Source organism: Bos javanicus, chromosome 13 (assembly GCF_032452875.1).
Source record: "Bos javanicus breed banteng chromosome 13, ARS-OSU_banteng_1.0, whole genome shotgun sequence".
NCBI classification, from domain to species: Eukaryota; Metazoa; Chordata; class Mammalia; order Artiodactyla; family Bovidae; genus Bos; species Bos javanicus.
Window position 1 is genome coordinate 37938050 of NC_083880.1, and position 22222 is coordinate 37960271.

At 47.4% G+C, this 22222-nt stretch overlaps 1 protein-coding gene across 2 annotated transcripts in view; it reads right to left on the minus strand.

Moving 5' to 3' along the window:
• Positions 1-395: 395 nt before the first annotated feature.
• Positions 396-22222, minus strand: part of BFSP1 (beaded filament structural protein 1) — a 38709-nt gene continuing 16882 nt past the window's right edge. For both annotated transcript variants that reach the window (XM_061436305.1, XM_061436307.1), the window contains exons 3-8: positions 22090-22185; positions 21080-21172; positions 18757-18864; positions 10469-10689; positions 3768-3853; positions 396-1791 (exon numbers count right to left, since the gene is read on the minus strand). In XM_061436305.1, the coding sequence (XP_061292289.1) occupies positions 557-1791; positions 3768-3853; positions 10469-10689; positions 18757-18864; positions 21080-21172; positions 22090-22185 (1839 nt within the window). In that variant the 3' untranslated portion in view covers positions 396-556. The remainder of the gene's footprint in view (positions 1792-3767; positions 3854-10468; positions 10690-18756; positions 18865-21079; positions 21173-22089; positions 22186-22222) is intronic.

Below are 22222 nucleotides of genomic sequence, written 5' to 3' on the forward strand. Positions count from 1 at the left end.
GCCCTGCTGCCTCCACCTCCGTCTCCTGCCCTCCTGACGCTTCTTGGGACCACGTCCCCAGAAATGACATCAGATCCTTGCTGCAGGGTCAGCTTCTTGGGGAACCCAAACTGAGACAGACACATTTAATCACCTGACTTCTAACAAAGCACCCGTCATGCGATCGTGTGCTTGTGCCTGAAATGCGGTGAAAACAAGCTGAACCATCACCTGACATGTTTCAGGTGTGAAATCCAGACTCTGATCCTCTAATGAGCCCCGCGATGCCCCAGGGCAAAGGGCTCGTCTACTTTCTTAAATGAGCTCAGCTCAGTGGCCGTTAGCAGGGCACCCCTGTCCTGAGTGAGGCTGGCCCACCTGCAAGCCCAAGGCCCCTGTTAATCAGACAAAGGATGTGCAAGCAAATAAAACATTTTAATTAAGGCTTCATTGGTAAGCCAGATGGGCCAACCATGATCTAATCCAAAGAACCTTGTATCCTCACCCTTGTAGCCTCTGTTCTAAAACATCCAAGCACGTGTCTACAGGGGCCTAGAGGCACCTCCTCCCAGTTAGCTCAGGCACTGGAGGATCCCTTCTCTCCCAGTTTCTTCTTGTTTGCCTTCGTCTTTTCAATCATGGTCTCCACAATGACAGCAGTCTCTTCGTACGTCTGGATGCTCTCGGTGGAAAACTTCTCTATGGATTCCATCACCTCCACCTTCTCATAGGCCAGCTTCCTGGGAGGGCTTCTCGCCAGCCGGCTGCCGCTCCGAGCCCCATGCCCCTCGGACCCACCCAGAATGACCTGAGGCCCTTGAGACCGGGGTGTAGACGGCCCCTCCGGACCAGGCGCCACCATGGGACAGGGCCCTCTGGCCCCCTCCTCCTTCTGGTCATCCTGTTTCCCCTGAAGCCCCTTCAGTTCTTTGGCATTTTTCTCATCCCCTTTGTCTGCAGGGTGCGGGGTGGGGGGGTGTCCATCTTCTTTCTCCTGCAGGGGCCCCTCTTCCTCCTTCAGACCTTCTCCTTTCCCCTCAGGGGGCTCCCCTTCCTTCTTCACACCATCTCCTTTCCCTTCAGGGGGCCCCCCTTCTTCCTTCACACCGTCTTCTTTCCCCTCAGGGGGCCCCCCTTCCTCCTTCACACCGTCTCCTTTCCCCTCAGGTGGCCCCCCTTCCTCCTTCACACTGTCTCCTTTCCCCTCAGGGGGCTCTCCTTTCCCCTCAGGGGGCCCCCCTTCCTCCTTCAGACCATCTTCTTTCTCCTGGGGGGGCCCCTGTCCCTCCTCCAGAGGGGGCTCAGGCTGCTGGGGAGAGGGTTCCACGCCACTGTCAGGAGGCACAGAGTCGTCCCCCTTAGACACCACCACGCCCCCTTTGGCTGGGACAGAGAAGACACAGAAGCCAGGATCCACGAAACTGCCATCTCCGGAGACCATCACGTACCGCCCTTTGGTGTACAGGTCGGCGGGGGGCTCGGGTTCTTTGGGGCCTTTCACCTTCTCCTTGATCATCTTGCCTAGTTTCTCAAAGGCTTTGCTTATCTTGCCTCCATCTGGGACATCCTCCGGAGCCCCTTCCTGGGTCGGGGGACTTGCTTCTTCATCTCCTGGTTCAAGCTTAGACTCGCCCTCTTCTTTGATTACCACCCGCCCCGGCTTCATGTCCTCTGGACCTCTCAGCAGTGTCTCTTCCAGAATTTCATCTGCTCTGTCTTTTGCTACCATCTCCTTTTTCCTCGGAAGGTTCTTGGGGAGGCCTTTGAGTCTTGGTTTCGCCGCAGTTATATCCTGCACAGCCCTGGTGAGATCTTTGAAAAAAGAAAAAAGGAGGTGGGTGCAATGAGTAAAGGCCAATGAAAGAGGAAGAAAAAGTATTTGTTGAAAAATACATGCCTAGCACTGAGGTGGGGTTTCCTGGTTGGCTGGTTGGCAACAGGTAGGATACATGGCCCACACTGAGGACCCAGCCCTGCCGGCCGCTGTGTGACTTTGGGACAAGTCACTTGGCCCCTCCAGGTTTGCAGAGCAGAGGGGAGGCCCCCACAGTTCCCTTCATACTGGGTACAACTTACTGAGATCCGTGTTTCTCCTGCAATAACATTCTGTGGGAGCAGGGCCTCTGCCCCACCCCAGCACCCTCACCTCGAGGTCACAGGGGACACTTGGATCCAGACCAGACCAGGAAATCCAGTCCAGGGAGTCACTGTCACCTCAGGCTTCCCCAAAGGAGCAACTCAGAGTCAACCCACCTTCCTCTGATGGGTTTGGAATAGCCTCCAGGCACACCCTTGTCCCCCTGCACCCCAAACCAGATAAACACCGCAACTCCTTGCTCACCACCCCCTTCCTCCTGTGGAACAAGAGGAAACGATGCCCTTAAACCCAGAATGGGAATCCCCTGGGCCAGAGGCCACATTCACTGCTTCAGACCAGCCAAGAGGAGAAACTTAAAGTTTCAGAAAACACAAAGTTTCACCCTGTCTCATCCAAAAGGCAGGCTTTTAGTTCCAGGTGGCACTGGTGGTAAAAAAAAAAAAAAAAAAAAAAAAACCCCGGCTGCTGTTGCAGGAGACATAAGAGACACAAGTTCGATCCCTGGGTCAGAAGGATTCCCCTGGAGGAGGGCAGGGCAACCCACTCCAATATTCTTGCCTGGAAAATCCCACGGACAGAGGAGGCTGGCAGGGTAGAGTCCATGGTGTCGCAAAAGAGTCAGACATGTCTGAAGTGACTTAGCACACACACGTACATCTGAAAGGCTTTCGAGATTTACTAACACAGTGATTTTTTAACTTTTTAACCCCAAAGTCTTCTCCAGCTACCCTCCTCCCTTTGTTAACCAGAGGACTTGGGTTCACAGAGCCAGGGCATCCCACAGAGGTGACCCTCAATGACAGAGCAGAGTGAGCAGGCATGGCGGTGCAGGTCATGAAGCCACGGGGGAGGGACACAAGGGGGACAGGTCAAAGCAGGTGGCCAGAAGCAGGTGCAGAATGGGGTGCTTGTAAAACCAGTTGCTGAATTTCAGAGCCTGCTGTTCAAAACTGTGAAGAATTTCCAGACTGCGACAGTAAAGCATCAAGCCCAGCACCCTGCACACAGCTACGGGCCCCTGGAGCCAGCCTGGGTGTCTGGGGACCCCTGCCCCTTCTCCCATCTCCACAAAGCCCTCTGAGCTTTCTGAGACCCTGGGATTTGACGGCACTGGAAGCCAGGCTTTCCTTCCTCCGGGCACCGTTCTGTTCGGTCCTGACTGGGGAGACTGAGCCATGAGTGGACATCTCACAAGTGCGGGAAACCGCCGCAAAGGACCAAGTGTTGAAGGCAGAAGCTCCACTGCCCACCAAGCTCTTCCTGCTCAGCTTTGAATGGAAGAGAAAACGAACAAAAGTTGAGCATCTACTCTGCTCCTGATGCTAGATTAAGCACCTTTGCTTAAAAGAGTTCATTTCACTGGGGGAGGGGGAGGGTGGATAGATACATTTCATTATCTACTTCTCGCCAAAGTAAATGTTAATTGCAATTTTCCTCCCCAGTTAAATGCCTCATGCTCATGGATGGTGGCCTCTCGTGTGGCCTGACTTTCTCCTTGTAAACTTTTAGACTCAGTTACTCGGCACCAGTGGGAGGACATCAGCAGAACGAGGAAGGACCCCACATAAAAGCACTGAATTTCCAGCTGGATCGGAAGGGAGCATGAATGTTACATTTGGAGACAAAGTCGCTTAATTTTTTCCATTTTCCTAGGACAGAAAAGTAGAACAAGCCAGAGTTGGGGACTCACCTTTCCCACCGTGCCGAGGGCTGAGGGAGACCCCATGGCTCGCAGTGTACAGGGTGATTGGAGTTTCAATGAAGGCAGAGCTCAGCCTGACAGGAAGAACCAGAAAGAGAGAGGTCACCATCGTTAAGTCATCAAGGCAAACAGAATGGGGTTGTGGGGTAAGAGGGAGGCTCTAGTGTCCAGCAAAAATGAACAAGGCTTCCTCTAGATCCAACAGCTCAAGAATCACAAATGTACTCACACATTGCATGATGATGGGAAAGTCATGTCATAAACTGTGAAACACACATAAAAAATGGTAAGGTATAAATGACTGATAATCTAAATATGCCACTTTTCTGTTGAACAGGAGTTCTCTGTGTTTTCGGGTTTTTTGTAAATAAGAGAGGGTTTCCCAGGTGACTCAGTGGTAAAGAATCCACCTGGCAATACAGGAGCCGCAAAAGACATAAGTTTGATCCCTGGATGGGAAAGATCCCCTGCAGGAGGCAATGGCTACCCACTCCAGTATTCCTGCCTGGAGAATTTCATGGACAGGGGAGCCTGGTGGGTTACAGACCTTAGGGTCTCAAAAGAGTCAGACACGATTGAGCATGCACACCACCCCTAAAATAAGAGAATGGCCAGCCCAGGATAAATTATTTAGGGCAACCAGCATATGATTCTCCAACTTGTTTTTTAAAGAATAGTTTCTATAACCAGAGATAGCAGGAAGATAAAAGCAATTGAGACAAAATGTAAACAGCTAGTGAATCTAAGAGGATTCAGAATTTCCTTGCTCTGTGCCTGCAACACTTCTATCAGTGTGAAATCATATCAAAATTAAGAGTTCTATATAAACACACAAAAGAGGTACCCAGTTACCTTTTGATGAAGTCCTGCCTCCAAAACAAAACTTTTCACAAAGACATTTAAATACCAGTTCAAGACATTTTGTATATGTGTGCATGAAGCATTCACTGTGACATAAATATAATTGAGTTCAGCACAATACATTGACCGGAACTAGAGAAAACAAAAGAAAATCTTCCTTTTCCTGCAACACATTAGAGCACTCATATGCCAAGACAGAGCCCCAGAGAGAGGACAGAAGTGTCCCTGGGGGAACGCCTGGGTGTTTCTCTTTTATCTCAATCTAAACCCCCCAAACACACTCACACTGCATGATGATGGGAAGGTCAATCATAAACTGTGAAACACACATAAAAAAATGGTAAGGTAGAAATTGCTGATAATCTAAATATGCCACTTCTTTGTTGAACAGGAGTTCTCTTTGTTTTGGGGGCTTTTTAAAATAAGAGAGGGCTTCCCAGGTGGCTCAGTGATAAAGAACCTGCCTGCCAATACAAGAGCCACAGGAGATGTAAGTCCAATCCCTGGGTTGGTGGAAAGATCCTCTGGAGAAGGCAGGGGCTACCCACTCCAGTATTTCTGCCTAGAGAATCCCATGGACAGAGGAGCCTGGTGGGCTAGGCTGAACTGAAGAATCTCCACTTAATAGAGAAGCAGAGTCCTTACACTGGGAGGCTGGCCTCAATCCATTCTCCACACATCTAGGGCTATAGGTACACAGGTGGATACAGTCATATATGTAGGCATGGGTACAGATAGGAATAATGGAGACACCATTGTAGATGTGTATGTACACAGAGACAATGCAGGTGCCAATGGTTTATACATGTATGTGAAGACGATGGAGGTGTAGACAGTTTATGCATGTACATAAAAATAATGGCGATGTAAACAGTTTATACATGTACATAAAGATGACAGAGACATGGACAGTTTATGCATGTACATAAAGACAATGGAGGTGTAGACAGTTTATGCTGCTGCTGCTGCTAAGTCGCTTCAGTCATGTTCGACTCTGTGCGACCCCACAGACAGCAGCCCACCAGGCTCCTCTGTCCCTGGGATTCTCCAGGCAAGAATACTGGAGTGGGTTGCCATTTCCTTCTCCAATGCATGAAAGTGAAAAGTGAAAGTGAAGTCGCTCAGTCGTGTCCGACTCTTAGCAACCCCATGGACTGGAGCCTACCAGGGTTAGGGTTAGGGTTAGGACGTGTACATAAAAACGATGGAGATGTCGATAGCTTATATATGTACATAAAAATGATAGACATGTATACAGTTTATACATGTACATAAAGATGATGGAGATGTAGACAGATGAAAACCATGGAGGTATAGGGTTAGTAGAAGGAAAGAAATCTTAAAAATTAGGGCATAAATAAATGTAAAAGAAACAAAAGAGACCATAACAAAAATCAACAAAGCCAAAAGCTGGTTCTTCAAGAAGATAAATAAACTTGACAAACCATTAGCCAGACTCATCAAGAAACCAAGGGAGAAGAATCAAATCAACAAAATTAGAAATGAAAATGGAGAGATCACAACAGACAACACAGAAATACAAAGGATCATAAGAGACTACTATCAGCAATTATATGCCAATAAAATGGACAACTTGGAAGACATGGACAAATTCTTAGAAAAGTACAACTTTCCAAAACTGAACCAGGAAGGAATAGAAAATCTTAACAGACCCATCACAAGCACGGAAATTGAAACTGTAATCAGAAATCTTCCAGCAAACAAAAGCCCAGAGCCAGATGGCTTCACAGCTGAATTCTACCAAAAATTTAGAGAAGAGCTAACACCTACTATCCTACTCAAACTCTTCCAGAAAATTGCAGAGGAAGGTAAACTTCCAAACTCATTCTATGAGGGCACCATCACCCTAATACCAAAACCATACAAAGATGCCACAGAAAAAGAAAACTACAGGCCAATATCACTGATGAACATAGATGCACAAATCTTTAACACAATTCTAGCAAACAGAATCCAACAACATATTAAAAAGATCATACATCATGACCAAGTGGGCTTTATCCCATGGATGCAAGGATTCTTCAACATCTGCAAATCAATCAAAGTAATACACCACATTAACAAATTGAAAAATAAAAGCCATATGATTATCTCAATAGATGCAGAGGAAGCCTTTCGACAAAATTCAACATCCATTTATGATAAAAACCCTCCAGAAAGCAAGAATAGAAGGAACATACCTCAACATAATAAAAGCTATATATGACAAACCCACAGCAAACATTATCCTCAATGGTGAAAAATTGAAAGCATTTCCTCTAAAGTCAGGAACAAGACAAGGGTGCCCACTCTCACCACTACTATTCAACATAGTTTTGGAAGTTTTGGCCACAGCAATCAGAGCAGAAAATGAAATAAAGGGAATCCACATTGGAAAAGAAGAAGTAAAACTCTCACTGTTTGCAGACGACTTGATCCTCTACATATAAAACCCTAAAGACTCCACCAGAAAATTACTAGAGCTAATCAATGAACATAGTAAAGTTGTAGGATATAAAATCAACACACAGAAATCCCTTGCATTCCTATATACTAAGAATGAGAAAACAGAGAAATTAAGGAAACAATTCCATTCACCATTGCAACGAAAAGAATAAAATACTTAGGAATAAATCTATCTAAAGAAACAAAAGACCTATATATAGAAAACTATAAAACACTGGTGAAAGAAATCAGAGGACACAAATAGATGGAGAAATATACTGTGTTCATGGATTGGAAGAATCAATATAGTGAAAATGAGTATACTACCCAAAGCAATCTATAGATTCAATGCAATCCCTATCAAGCTACCAATGGTATTTTTCACAGAACTAGAACAAATAATTTCACAATTTTTATGGAAATACAAAAAACATCGAATAGTCAAAGCAATCTTGAGAAAGAAGAATGGAACTGGAGGAATCAACCCACCTGACTTCAGGCTCTACTACGAAGCCACAGTCATCAAGACAGTATGGTACTGGCACAAAGACAGAAATATAGATCAATGGAACAAAATAGAAAGCCCAGAGATAAATCCATGCACCTATGGACACCTTATCTTTGAAAAGGGAGGCAAGAATATACAATGGAGAAAAGACAATGTCTTTAACAAGTGGTGCTGGGAAAACTGGTCAACCACTTGTAAAAGAATGAAACTAGAACAGTTTCTAACACCATACACAAAAATAAACTCAAAATGGATTAAAGATCCAAACATAAGCCCAGAAACTATAAAACTCCTAGAGAAGAACCTAGGCAAAACACTCTCCGACATATATCACAGCAGGATCCTCTATGACCCACCTCCCAGAATATTGGAAATAAAAGCAAAAATAAACAAACGGGACCTAATTAAAATTAAAAGCTTCTGCACAACAAAGGAAACTATAAGCAAGGTGAAAAGACAGCCTTCAGAATGGGAGAAAATAATAGCAAATGAAGCAACTGACAAACAACGAATCTCAAAAATATACAAGCAACTCCTACAGCTCAACTCCAGAAAAATAAAAGACCCAATCAAAAAATGGGCAAAGAACTAAACAGACATTTCTCCAAAGAAGACATACAGATGGCTAACAAACACATGGAAAGATGCTCAACATCACTCATTATCAGAGAAATGCAAATCAAAACCACAATGAGGTACCATTTCACGCCAGTCAGAATGGCTGCTTTCCAAAGTCTACAAGCAATCAATGCTGGAGAGGGTGTGGAGAAAAGGGAACTCTCTTACACCGTTGGTGGGAATGCAAACTAGTACAGCCACTATGGAGAACAGTGTGGAGATTCCTCAAAAAATTGGAAATAGAACTGCCATATGACCCAGCAATCCCACTGCTGGGCATACACACCAAGGAAACCAGAATTGAAAGACACACATGTACCCCAGTGTTCATCGCAGCACTGTTTATAATAGCCAGGACATGGAAGCAACCTAGATGTCCATCAGCAGACGAATGGATAAGAAAGCTGTGGGTACATATACACAATGGAATATTACTCAGCCATTAAAAAGAATACATTTGAATCAGTTCTAATGAAGTGAATGAAACTGGAGCCTATTATACAGAGTGAAATAAGCCAAAAAGAAAAACACCAATACAGTATACTAACGCATATATATGGAATTTAGAAAGATGGTAACAATAACCCTGTATGAGATACAGCAAAAGAGACACAGATGTATAGAACAGTCTTTCGGACTCTGTGGGAGAGGGCAAGGGTGGGATGATTTGGGAGAATGACACTGAAACATGTATATTATCATATGTGAAACAAATTGCCAGTCCAGGTTCGATGCATGATACAGGGTGCTCGGGGCTGGTGCACTGGGATGACCCAGAGGGATGGGATGGGGAGGGAGGTGGGAGGGTGGTTTAGGATGGGGAACACATGTACACCCATGGTGGATTCATGTTAATGTATGGCAAAATCAATACAATATTGTAAAGTAAAAAAAAAAAGAAAACCATGGAGGTATAGACAGTTTATACATGTAAGTAAAGACAATGGAGATGTAGACACTTTATGCATGTACATAAAGACGATAGAGATTTACATACTTATGTGGAGATGAGGTGCAGGCTTAGGTGATAAAGATGTAACTATAACCATAGATAATGTAGACACAGGTGTATGTAGATACAGATGTAAGTGATATAGACATGGATACAGATGATGTAGATGTGGGTGGAAGTAGAGATGCAGATGACATAGAGGTAAGTGCAGGTGTAAATGTAGGTGATGCAGGCATCAGCATAAATAACAGAAGTGCTGAAGATGACGCAGGCACAGAAAATGCAGATGTGGGGTAGACATACATGTAGATGATCCAGACAGATGTAGATGGCAGAGTAGGTGTCAGATGTCGATACAGATGATGTAGGAGTAGGTGATGTAGAGGCAGGAGTAGGTGTAGATGATACAGATGTAGGTTAGGTGATGTGGGTGTAGCTACAGATGACGTAGAGAACGCAGGCGTAGTGTAGATGTACACATACAGACGCTGTGGACACAGATGTGGACATAAGTATACCTGTAGGTGCAGACACGGTCACATAGATGAACACGGAGGAAACAGAGAGTAGCTGATGCAGGTGTAGATGTGAATGAGGCTGAGACAGAGACAGAGACACTTGCCAGCAGACTTCACATCCCAATCCATCGTGCAGAGGAGACCAGACAGCCTGTTGGTAGCCACAGTACTGGCGGGCTAGGTGCTCAGAGTCACCATGGCAGCAGCAGTAATAACACCAACCGCTCTGAGCACTGGTCCAATTCCAGGTACTGTGCAGGCATCTCGCCTGTAGCATCTCAATAACCATACCTGGTCATCCTTTCAGCTAAGACATTCCTGTCACCAGAAGCCTGTGGAGCTAAAAGGCACCTTGACATCCAAACACTCCCACAGTCATCTTCATCACCTCTCCCCTCCCCCCACCATCACTCATGCCAGAGCCCACATCTCTGTTGCAAACCCATTCATCCTCTGCCTCCCCCACTAGCATTCCAGCCCCATGAGGTCCTGGATTTGGGGGTCCCTTTCTGGTGGCTCAGACGGTAAATAATCTGCCTGCAATGGGTCGGGAAGATCCCCTGGAAAACAGAATGGCTACCCACTCCAGTATGCTTGCCTGGAGAATCCCATGGACAGAGGAACCTGGCAGGCTACAGTCCAGGGCGGGTCACAAAGAGTCGGACACGACTGAGCAACTAACACTCACTTTCCTGACACATTCCCTACAGCCTGGAACTTGCACATGGAAAAACGTGGAACAAGTAAGTGTTTCTGTGCCCATGGGCTCTGCCCACCCTGACCCCACCTGTTGCCTTCATTCTCGATGATGCGATGATACCGGTCCAACTCGTTCCTCAGGGTCTGCTGGACGACCACCAGCTGCCGGCAGTCATAGGATGATCTCTCCAGGCTCCTCTCTGCCTCTTCAATCTCCTTCCGCAGGGTGTCTATCTGCTCGTTGTAGAGCTGAATCTCATCATCATAACACTCGTGGGCGTCTCTGATGGCTTGTTCCAGGGCCGCAGTCTGCGGGCAGAGACAATAGTCACAAGAAAACCCAGCCACCCTCTCCCTGCAGACACAGACACAGCAGGGGAGAATCCGGACAGGGTACCCAGTTGTATTTGTTTTGTTGGTTTGTTTCTCTGTCCGCAGAGAATCTTAAAGCCACAGAAGGATGTGACAACTGAACCCCTTCCCCTGATGCTTGTATCAGCACCCCAGGAAATCAGCCTGTAGCGGAGCCCCCGACCCAAGGCAGTAGGAAGATGAGAAACTCAGAAAATAAAAACTGCCATCCCTGGACTAACATGTACAACTCTGAGTACATTCTTCGTACTTTACTGAGTTAGCATGAAAAAGTAGTAAAAAGAAGAACATGGACTAAATAGATAAGATGCTATAATAATAAAAAGGGGTGGATCTCCTTGATCTTATTCAATCACTACGGCACTTTAATTTTCTCCTGATTTCTGACCAGTAGAGTTACATATATGTTTTGATAGCTAAAATGTGTGTGTTTGTGTGCGCTGGCACTTATGTAAAATAACTTCAGAGAAACGCTATTTATATATTAAAGCAGGACAAGTCAAAATTAAGGTAGGAAAATGAAGAGAGGTTCCTCGTCTTCACTTTTAGAGCTATGACAACCCACAAGCAGCCACAAGCTTCTTACTTATTTATAAGCAAACTTATTTACAAGCTCAGTACAAGCTTGTTTTCCCACAGAGAAAAGATATAACAGGCGTAGCCAGTCCTCAAAAGCAAAATAAAACATGTAGACTGAAACCCACTTCATCTGCAAGAGCACTTGTCAAACTTCAACACACATATGAACCACCCCAAGGATACAGTTTTTCTCAGATTCTGACTCAGTAGCTCCAGTGGGACTGGAGGGGCCGGGTTTCTAAGTGGCTCCTCCACAATGCCCGTGGCTGTGGCTCTGGTCTCCGGGCCACATTCTTTGAGTCGTGGGGAACTAAGCAAAAGTCTGAATCTATCCTCATGTATGTGCATCACAGGATGCCTGACACATGCAGCTTAATGAACACACTGGACAACATGGAGGGTGATTGTTCCTGAGAGCCTGACCCTTCGCTATGTACAGATAAGGTCATGAGAAACAGAGATGGGCAGGAATTGTCCCAGCCTCGAGGAGGCTGAGGAGACAGGACACCTGAATGCAGGCAGGACCCAGGATCAGGCAACCTGTGAACAGGGTAAGGGGTGAGATTTCAGGCAAGTCTCTTACCAGTCTGGTCTGCTCACCAATGTCCTAGTTTCAACCTTGGTGCTTTGCTATTTGGATGTTGACTTTGGGGGAATTGAATGAAGAGTATGGGAAAACTCTGAGCTATTTTCACAGCATCAGAGAAGTCTAAAATTATTTCAAAATAAACAAAGAGAGTTTGGCCAGGTTTCTGTTCCTCATTTAAAACTGCCTCCATTCAGGAAACAATCTAGATGTCCATCAACAGATGAATGGATAAAGAAGCTGTGGTACATATATACAATGGAATATTACTCAGCCATAAAAAGGAACGCATTTGAGTCAGTTCTAATGAGGTGGATGAACCTACAGCCTATTATAGAGTGAAGTAAGTCAGAAACAGAAAACAAACATCATATACTAATGCACATATATGGAATCTAGAAAGATGGTTACTGATGAACCTCTTTGCAGGGCAGCAATGGAGATGCAGACGTAGAGAACAGACTTGTGGTCAAGGAGCAGGGAAGAAGAGGGAAAGAGTAGCATGGAAACATACACATTACCATATGTAAAGTAGATCACCAGTGGGAATTTGCTGCATGACTCGAAATAGCAACCCACTCCAGTACTCTTGCCTGGAAAACCCCATGGATGGAGGAGCCTGGTAGGCTATAGTTCATGGGGTCCCTAAGAGTCAGACACGACTAAGCGACTTCACTTCACTTCAGACCTCAAACCAGCACTCTGTGACAACCTAGAGGGATGGGATGGGGTAGGAGGTGGGAGGGAGGTTCAAGAGGGAGGGGACATATGTGTACCTATGGCTGATTCATGCTGATATTTGGCAGAAACCAACACAATACTGTAAAGTAATTATCCTTCAATTAAAAATAAATAAATTTTAAAAAATAAACAAAATTGTCTCCATTCAAACAGTCTCCTAGGACATCAAACACCAAGGCACAGCCTCTGACTCCTGGTGTGGCCACACCCTCTTAACCATAGCAGCGTCTACACGCTCCAGGAAAGGCTTCCATGAAGGGATTCAAAGGACCCCTCCAGACCTGAATCTCAGAGACAAGAAGCCATCCAGGAGTGGGTGAATCCCCATGTAAGACTCTCCGTTTCCATGGAGCGGTCCTGAGAACAAAGCCTGCAGGTCACAAACCGGTGTGGCTGGGCTCCATTCACCCCAGAGTCAGCTGGGCAGTAGGGAAACATGAGAGCTGGACACACTTTCATCAAAGCTCACCCTTCTACCACATGAATAGGAAAGAGATGTGACCGCAGCACCCATGTGTTAAAGCTCAATAATTGAAACCTCCTCCATCAGAAGGAGGGGTGCTCAGAAAGAAACAGTAAAAGCCCGCCTTTCGGCAGCTCAAAGGGGGCTAACGAGATGTCTCTGAGGGGACTGACTTCCATGTGGGCTTCAGACACCGTCTAGCACCAGACTGATCGTAGGAGAAAGAGACCCTCCTTCCTGGAGCCACAGTCCAGGTTGGCCACAGGGTCAAGCACAGGGTGTCATAGAACCCACGGAGAGGCCCAGGGTGCTGGGGAGGTGGGGGGAGGGGGGGAGGGGGCGGGGCATCACGGAAGGCTTCCAGGAGGAGGTAAGTCCAGTCCTGGGCACTGCAGAAGCAAAGGGACTTGCAGAAAGAGGCGTGAGAAGCAGAGAGGCGGGCGCCAGGTCTGCAGGGGTGGTCAGGAGAGGAGAGGGGAAGAGAGCTGCCCACTGACAGCCCCGGGTCACTTCGAGAACAGTAGTCAAGCTGATACAGGGGGCAGAGGCAGGTGGCAGGCGTGGGCCTCAAAGCAGCCTGAACTTCACTGTGAGCTAGGTAACTGGGCATTTCTGCCTGGACCATTTGGATCGACCAGCTGATATTCATCTCCCCACTTGGCTGCAGGCAGGAGCCCAGCCAAGCTCTGCTTGGTGTTCCCGGACCTCACATGGGGCTCGCCAGAAACATCTGAATAAAAGACAAGTGTTCTAGCTCAGTTGTGGGGCTTGGCTTTGCACACACAGTCCTCAGGGATCCTGAGCTACGCCTCATGTGAGCCCCGTCTGGAGGGGTGACCTCCTGCCTCAGTCCTCTTAGGCCCCTGGACTCCTTTGGGTTCAAGGTCATTTCAAAAAGGAAAAAGAAATCATATCCTTCCAAGATTACATGCCATCTTACCAAAACCTGCCACCAGATGGTGCTAAGGTACTTTCACAAAAAATGACGTCTGGGCAACACACTCGTAAAACTCTGCATTTTTTCACTTCCTGTCACAAAAACTCAACTGATGCAACTTAGAGAATTTAGAGAGCCTGTCCTTTCTCGGGCACCTGGAATAAGTACCATCTCATACATCACGTTCAGGGATCTCATGCGTGGTCCACGTTCAGGGATCTCATGCGTGGTCCACGTTCAATCTCAAAAGCAGGGGCCCCCAGCTCCAATCGTGGGTGCTGTTGCGGGCAACCTGCAGACCAGTGTTCTCAAAGCTGGCAGAGCCACCTGGGGGGCTTGTTGAAGGAGATGCTGGCACCTCGCCAGTGTCCCTGATTCCACAGGTCTGGGGCGAGCCTGTGAATGCCCTAACCATAGGCAGAGCCAAGGAGTGCTGCCCCACAACATCCCCACCACATCCCCAGTCCTAGCCCTGGCCCCACTGAGGGGCTACGATGACTGGTCTCCCTGGGAACGTACAGCTTAGCTACTCCATCCGAAAGTCATGGCAACATTTTAAAATTAGCAAAAAGCCAGCTGTAAATATCTCGTGAATCAGGCTGCGGAAGGCCCAGGCCAGGAACATGAGTGGCCCAGATGTAGAACATCCTGACCCAGCATGGGATTCGCACCCCCGCCTCCCCCCGCCTCCCCCCCACAAATTAGTGACCTCCAAGTGTGGTTCCTGGGCTAGCAAGCAGCACCTGGACTTCAGAAAGGTAGGTTCTTGGGCCACAACCCAGACCTACTGAGTCAGAAACTCTCAGGTGGGTCCAGACATGTGTGTGTTTTAATTTGAGCTAATCAGGCAGACTTTTGGCCCCAGTGACCTTTACCCCTTAGCTTCTGCCCAAGACTCTGTGGTGTTAGTTGGCAAAGGGACTTTGCAGATGTAAGCGAGGTTCTTAAGCAGTTTAGCTTAAAAAATAGAGAGACTATTCTAGATTATTCCTGATCACATGAGCCCTCAAGAGCAGAAATCAAAGAGAGTAGATGCATGAGAAAGAGTCAATGTCCCTGAAGATGGAGGAGGCCACCCACCAAGGAGAGTGGGCAGCATCTGGAATGACTACTGGCAGTAAAGAAACAGGATCCTTGTTCCCACAGGCACACAGAACAGAATTCTGCCAATGTGACTGGGCTTGTGTCCACTTCTCCAAATGCTTAGTCACACACACACATGTACACACACACACACACACACACAACTTATACACACATATATGCATACACATGTACACACATTCAAAAATATTCACACACATTATACACACATGTGCACACACACACACACACACACACACACACACCCTCCCTCTATCCTCTCAGAACCTCAGAGAACACTACATACTCATCAAGTCACCAAATCAACGTGCCTGGTCCTCAAGCCACAGTTTATCACCAGAGCAGGATGAGTTTTAAGGGGTCTCTGCAGCTGGGGTCTCTGCCTTGGGGACCATCTGCAGACCCCCATGTGCTTTCCGAAGCCCCTGAGTCACTGCACAGTGAGGGGTGTGTGGTGCGTGGGGCAGGAATAGAGATTCTGGACTCAGGTCATGAAATTTGGTAACACTGAGAACCCAAGAAAACCACCACACCCCACAGGGCTCCAACATGTGATTCTTCTGTCGGCATCGGTGGAGTTCAGTTCAGTTCAGTCGCTCAGTCATGTCTGACTCTGCGACCCCATGAATCACAGCACGCCAGGCCTCCCTGTCCATCACCAACTCCCAGAGTTGACCCAAACTCATATGCATCGAGTCGGTGATGCCATCCAGCCATCTCATCCTCTGTCATCCCCTTCTCCTCCTGCCCCTAATCCCTTCCAGCATCAGAGTCTTTTCCCATTGAGTCAACTCTTCACATGAGGTGGCCCAAGTATTGGAGTTTCAGCCTCAGCATCAGTCCTTCCAATGAACACCTAGGACTGGTCTCCTTTAGAATGGACTGGTTGGATCTCCTTGCAGTCCAAGGGACTCTCAAGAATCTTCTCCAATACCACAGTTCAAAAGCATCAATTCTTCAGCACTCAGCTTTCTTCACAGTCCAACTCTCATATCCATACATGACCACAGGAAAAACCATAGCCTTGACTAGATGGACCTTTGTTGGCAAAGTAATCTCAGCTTTTTAATATGTTATCTAGGTTGGTCATAACTTTTCTTCCAAGGAGTAAACATCTTTTAATTTCATGGCTGCAATCACCATCTGCAGTGATTTTGGAGCCCCCCAAAATAAAGGCTGACACTGTTTCCACTGTTTCCCCATCTATTTCCCATGAAGTGATGGGACCAGATGCCATGATCTTCGTTTTCTGAATGTTGAGCTTTAAGCCAACTTTTTCACTTTCCTCTTTCCCTTTCATCAAGAGGCTTTTTAGTTCCTCTTCACTTTCTCCCATAAGGGTGGTGTCATCTGCATATCTGAGGTTACTGATATTTCTCCCGGCAATCTTGATTCCAGCTTGTGCTCTTCCGGCCCAGTGTTTCTCATGATGTACTCTGCATATAAGTTAAATAAGCAGGGTGACAATATACAGCCTTGACGTACTCTTTTTCCTATTTGGAACCAGTCTGTTGTTCCATGTCCAGTTCTAACTGTTGCTTCCTGACCTGCATACAGGTTTCTCAAGAGGCAGGTCAGGTGGTCTGGGATTCCCATCTCTTTCAGAATTTTCCACAGTTTATTGTGATCCACACGGTCAAAGGCTTTGGCATAGTCAATAAAGCAGAAATAGATGTTTTTCTGGAACTCTCTTGCTTTTTCGATGATCCAGCGGATGTTGGCAATTTGATCTCTGGTTCCTCTGCCTTTTCTAAAACCAGCTTGAACATCTGGAATTTCACGGTTCACATATTGCTGAAGCCTGGCTTGGAGAATTTTGAGCATTACTTTACTAGGGTGTGCTGCTGCTGCTCCTAAGTCGCTTCAGTCGTGTCCGACTCTGTGCGACCCCATAGACGGCAGCCCACCAGGCTTCCCCGTCCCTGGGATTCTCCAGGCAAGAACACTGGAGTGGGTTGCCATTTCCTTCTCCAATGCATGAAAAGTGAAAAGTGAAAGTGAAGTCGCTCAGTCGTGTTCAACTCTTAGCGACCCCATGGACTGTAGCCTACCAGGCTTCTCCATCCATGGGATTTTCCAGGCAAGAGTACTGGAGTAGGGTGCCATTGCCTTGTCCATTACTAGGGTGTGAGATGAGTGCAATTGTGCTGTAATTTGAGCAGTCTTTGGCATTGCCTTTCTTTGGGATTGGAATGAAAACTGACCTTTTCCAGTCCTGTGGCCACTGCTGAGTTTTCCAAATTTGCTGGCATATTGAGTGCAGCACTTTCACAGCATCATCTTTCAGGTGGAGTAGAGACAGAGTAACATATAACGTTTAATGGTATACGTAGAGGTGCAGATTTTTTAAATTCTTGTTCTCTTGTCCTTTACATGTACTTGTCAAACCGAACATCAATTTACTTTTGGATTTGGGAAATGTGGTCAAACAGGAAGGAGCGTGTTCTAACCCAATGTCCCCATCAGAACAGCCAGATACATGGAACCACAGAAAGAAACTGAAGGAATCACGGAGGTGCCCCGCAAAGCCTGTGAACCACAAAAGAAGCCTGTAGAAATAGGACCGAGCTTTTCTGGTGAGTTCAGTTTGCAAATTAAGCTTCACCAAGAACAGAAAAGGGGTGGGGTGAAAATGCAAAGTTTCCACTAACAAATTCTGAGCAGGAGCAAATGCAGAAACAGCCCCTCTCTCCAGTCTCCCCTCTGACTGGAATCTGCAGTCAGATTCCAGAGGAGAGAGTTCAGGTCAGAAGCAGGAAGCACAGATTCAAACGAGTGGAGGATTAAAATCCCCAATCTGTGACCATTTCTTATTTTTTACAACAATTTTAAACTGGGAAAAATGGGTTGGTTATGCACAGGTGGGAGCTTACCCTTGGTGGGGGAGGGGGCCTGAGGGAACCTCTCGGAAGCCAGAAATTAGTGGGATCTATTGTCCCTGCTTCCCTGGTGGCTCAGACAGTAAAAGTGTCTGCTTGCAATGCGGGAGACCCGGGTTTGATCCCTGGGTCAGGAAGATCCCCTGGAGAAGGAAATGGCAACCCACTCCAGTACTCTTGCCTGGAAAATTCCATGGATGGAGGAACCTCGTTGGCTACAGTCCATGGGGTCGCAAAGAGTCGTACACAAGTAAGCAACTTCACTTTCACTTTCTCTGTCCCCTCTGGCGCAGGCCCTTTCCAGTCTGAGCAGGAAGGGCAGTGCCCTGGGCAGCCCTCCGTCTATGCGGACAGCTGGTCACCCCCCTAGGGACGCTGTCTGTCACTTGAGGGCTGGGCACACAGGTGTGCCAAATTTGTGAGAATGTACAGTAAGACAGGGCTTCCCTGGTGGCTCAGTGGTAAAGAATCCACGTGCAATGCAGGAGATGTGGGAAATTTGGGTTTGATCCCTGGGTCGGGACGATTCTCTGGAGGAGGGCATGGCAACCCACTCCAGTACAGAGGAGCCTGGCAGGCTATATAGCCCATGGGGTCACAAAGAGTTGGACACAACAGAGGGACTAAACAACAACAAAACAACACAGTGAGACAAACGTGCGCAAGTCTCTCGGGCACGTGACACCAGAATGAGCCTGCAGAGGGTGGGGCGCACCTGGGCCTGCAGCTCGGTTCTCTGGGCTTGCAGGAGGCAGATCATCTCCCTGCCGTCCTCCAGCTGGCACTGCAGGGCGGCGGCTTCCCGTTCTGTCAGGAGCTTCTCCTGTACAAAGAAGCCAGACTCAGCATCACACACTTGTCATGGGAGGAAACAGGTAGAGGAGCGGAGAGGCCTCCTGTGTTCTGCACATTCACATCCCCCTAACCCCGCCCTCAGATTCACAGGCTGAGGCCCTGACCCCCTCCCGCCATGGGAAGGCATCTAGGCTGGGACTTTGGCAGGAAGGGAGGTGGAGATGAGGTCACTAGAGTGGGGCCCCCATGGTGGGATTAGTGCCCTTACAAGCAAAGAAGGAGGCACCAGGATCTAAATGTGCTTTGCAAAGTGCACATGAATCCCTGAGCATCCTGCTGAAATGGGGATTGTGACTCAGTGGGTCTGCTGGGGGGTCTGGCTGGAGATTCTGCATTTTTCTCAAGTTCCCAAGTGATGCTGAGGGTCTCTGACAATCACTGACGCCATCAAACTAAGTCTAAATGGTTCTACATTCCTACAACTCAGACAAATGGGGCTACAAGGAAACAAACTATTATGATTTTATAAGTGTGCTCTGATACAAAACACCTTTGAATTAAAGGGGAAAATGTTTGCAAAATACAATAAAGCGTCTGGAAAGAAATCTCTGACAAAGAAAATTATGTTTTAGGAAAAGCTGTGTTTTAGAGCAGTTCACTTGTGACTTCCCAGGTGGCACTTGTGGTAAAGAACCCACCTGCCGACGCAGGAGACGTAAAGAGATGTGGGTTTGATCCCTGGGTTGGGAAGATCCCCTGGAGGAGGATATGGCACCCTACTCCAGTATTCTTACCTGCAGAACCCCGTGGACAGAGGAGCCTAGTGGGCTACAGTCCATAGGGTCACACAGAGTTGGACACAACTAAAGCAGCTAAACACACACGCACACAGTTCACTTGGGGTCATTGGTGAGCAATGTGGACAAGAATATCCCCATCAAGGCCAAAAGAAGTAACCCTTCTGCCTCTCAGATGTTACTTGGCAGGATTCAACTATGTTCCAAAAGCAAATTTGGGGATTTCTTTAGCTTTGATATAAAAAGTTAGGTTCAAATAAACATAAAGCAGTCAGCTACCCTTGCCCACTGGTTCTGCAGGGTGTGGGCTTGAGCAGACTTCTATCCTAAGTCATCTCTGCAGAAAAACACAGAATCTCATCAGCTGAACAGTCCACAAAACCCTGACCTCAGCGTAACACTTCTCCAGAGAAAGTCCACATGACATTTCTGTTTTAATCTGTATCCTTCTCAGTCTATTTCTACACATATCGTATCGTGCATCACAAAATCCCATAAACCACAGGAGGAAAAAATATAGGTCAACATCCTGTTGAACTGTTAAAGAGCTGAGTGAGGAAGGAATCTGGAACATTATACTGGGAATACAGTTTTACACCCAAATTCCAAAACAGCTTCAACCATCTCTAACCGGTCCTGACAGTTTTCATGCCCCAGACTTGCCTCCTCATTAGTAGAGCCTGACCTGAAAAACAGAGTCACTCACTATCTTCAATTTTCTGGATTCAAAATTATGGTCAAATTGATAAGGGGAATAAGAAAACAAACAACCCAATAATATATAGATATAGATATATATGCAAAAGACTTGGGTCTTGGTCCAACACAGAAGATACGTGAATCATAGATACATGGATGGCAGATAAGCATCCATATGTCTTGACTGAAAAGATACTCAACAAGGAATTCCCTGGTGGTCCAGTGGTTGGGACTCTGTGCTTTCACTGCTGAGGGTTCGATCCCTTTCGGGAACTAAGATTCCTGCAAACCATGTGGTGTGGCTTAAAAAAAAAATGCTCATAACAAGATACACAACACATTTATTAGAACAGCAAACAGCAAAACCAAAATAAAAGCCCAACATCCCAGGGCAGACAAGAAAGCAAAGCAACAGAAGCTCCCATCTGTGGCTGGGGGCGGGGATGCAGTGATGCTACAGAGCTTGGGAGATAGTCTGGTAGTTTCTTATAAGCTAAACAAGGAAGAGAGAACAAATACCTAGGAAGACGGTCAGCAGCAGAGTTTATGTCCTCAAATGTCTAGATACCCTTGTTCACTTACAGACTGAGAGCAAAAGAGTAAACTTGAATATGAATGCTCAGGTTGGGTTGGGGGCCCCAGACAGTCCAACCTGATGACTCTCCCTGGGCCTCTGGGCACCAGCCCTGGGGCTGCAGGACCAATGCCCACGTGTGGCCACCCTGCTGCTGCGGCTCCTGCTCTTACCTCCCGCATCCCACTCGTTATGGCAGCTGCCTGCGGGGTGGTCTGGATGATCTGCTGCAGGATGGTGACATAGGTCTGAATCTCCAGAAGATTCTGTCAGGGAAGGAAAGAGTTCTCATTAAAACCTGAACTGCCTGAGTTTCTCCCTCCGGGCTAATGTGACCCTCGGGATATCAGACAGTGACCTGCTCGGAGGGCGCCTGATGCCTCCTTTTATCTACACAAAAGCTGTCCTCTGCCGCCTGGAGCAGGTCCTGAGGCAGAGACACAGACACTGAAGCTGGAGGGAGGCCAGGTCCCTGGAGAGGTCAGCCCTCAGGTCTGCTGTGCTCAGGTGACACAGCTGGGCAGAAAGGAGTGTCTGGCACTTGCATTTTCAAGATGCACAAGCTCAGAGAGGTTAGACCACTGGCCTTAGGTTACATAGCTCCGGGACTGGACTTTCCCAGAACACCAAGCACCCCCACCCCACCGCAGCATGAGGCTACGAGAAGCCGGTAGGGCTGTGGGCAGAACACAGCAGTACCTGAGAGAAGGCTCTTGCTATTGCTGTTTAGTCGCTAAGTCATGTCCGACTCTCTGCAACCCTGTGGACTGTAGCCCACCAGGCTCCTCTGCCCATGGGATTTCCCAGGCGAGAACGCTGGAGTGGGTTGCCATTTCCTTCTCCAGGGGGCTCCTGCGGGCCACATGTTCCCTCAGAGGCAGCAGTGAAAATTTACAGTTTTTGCATTTTCTCCATTTTCTGATCTGAACCAGTTTTGCCTAATCAAGACGGATTCACGTGCAATCACTCTGTGGAGTGTAATGTCTCCCATAGATACTGGCTCCCACCCCATCCCCTGACACACACACCCCAAAACCACCCCCCCACCCCCGCACGTCTGGTTCACTAAGCACTGTCCAGCCCAGTTCACCTGGGCAGCCCACTGCAGCCATCTCATTTTTCAGCCACGAGAGCCCCGGACTGGTTTCCGGTGGGAAAGGGCTGCAAGAGGGGTTGTGGTTACCTTTTTGTACCTGTCCTTGGCTGCACTGATGTCATCCTGCAGAAACTGGGCTTCAATCTGAAGACGCAGGTTACGTAGCAGGGCTTCATCTGCCTCCTGCAACAAGAGGGTCACAATTCCGATTTGGAGAGGC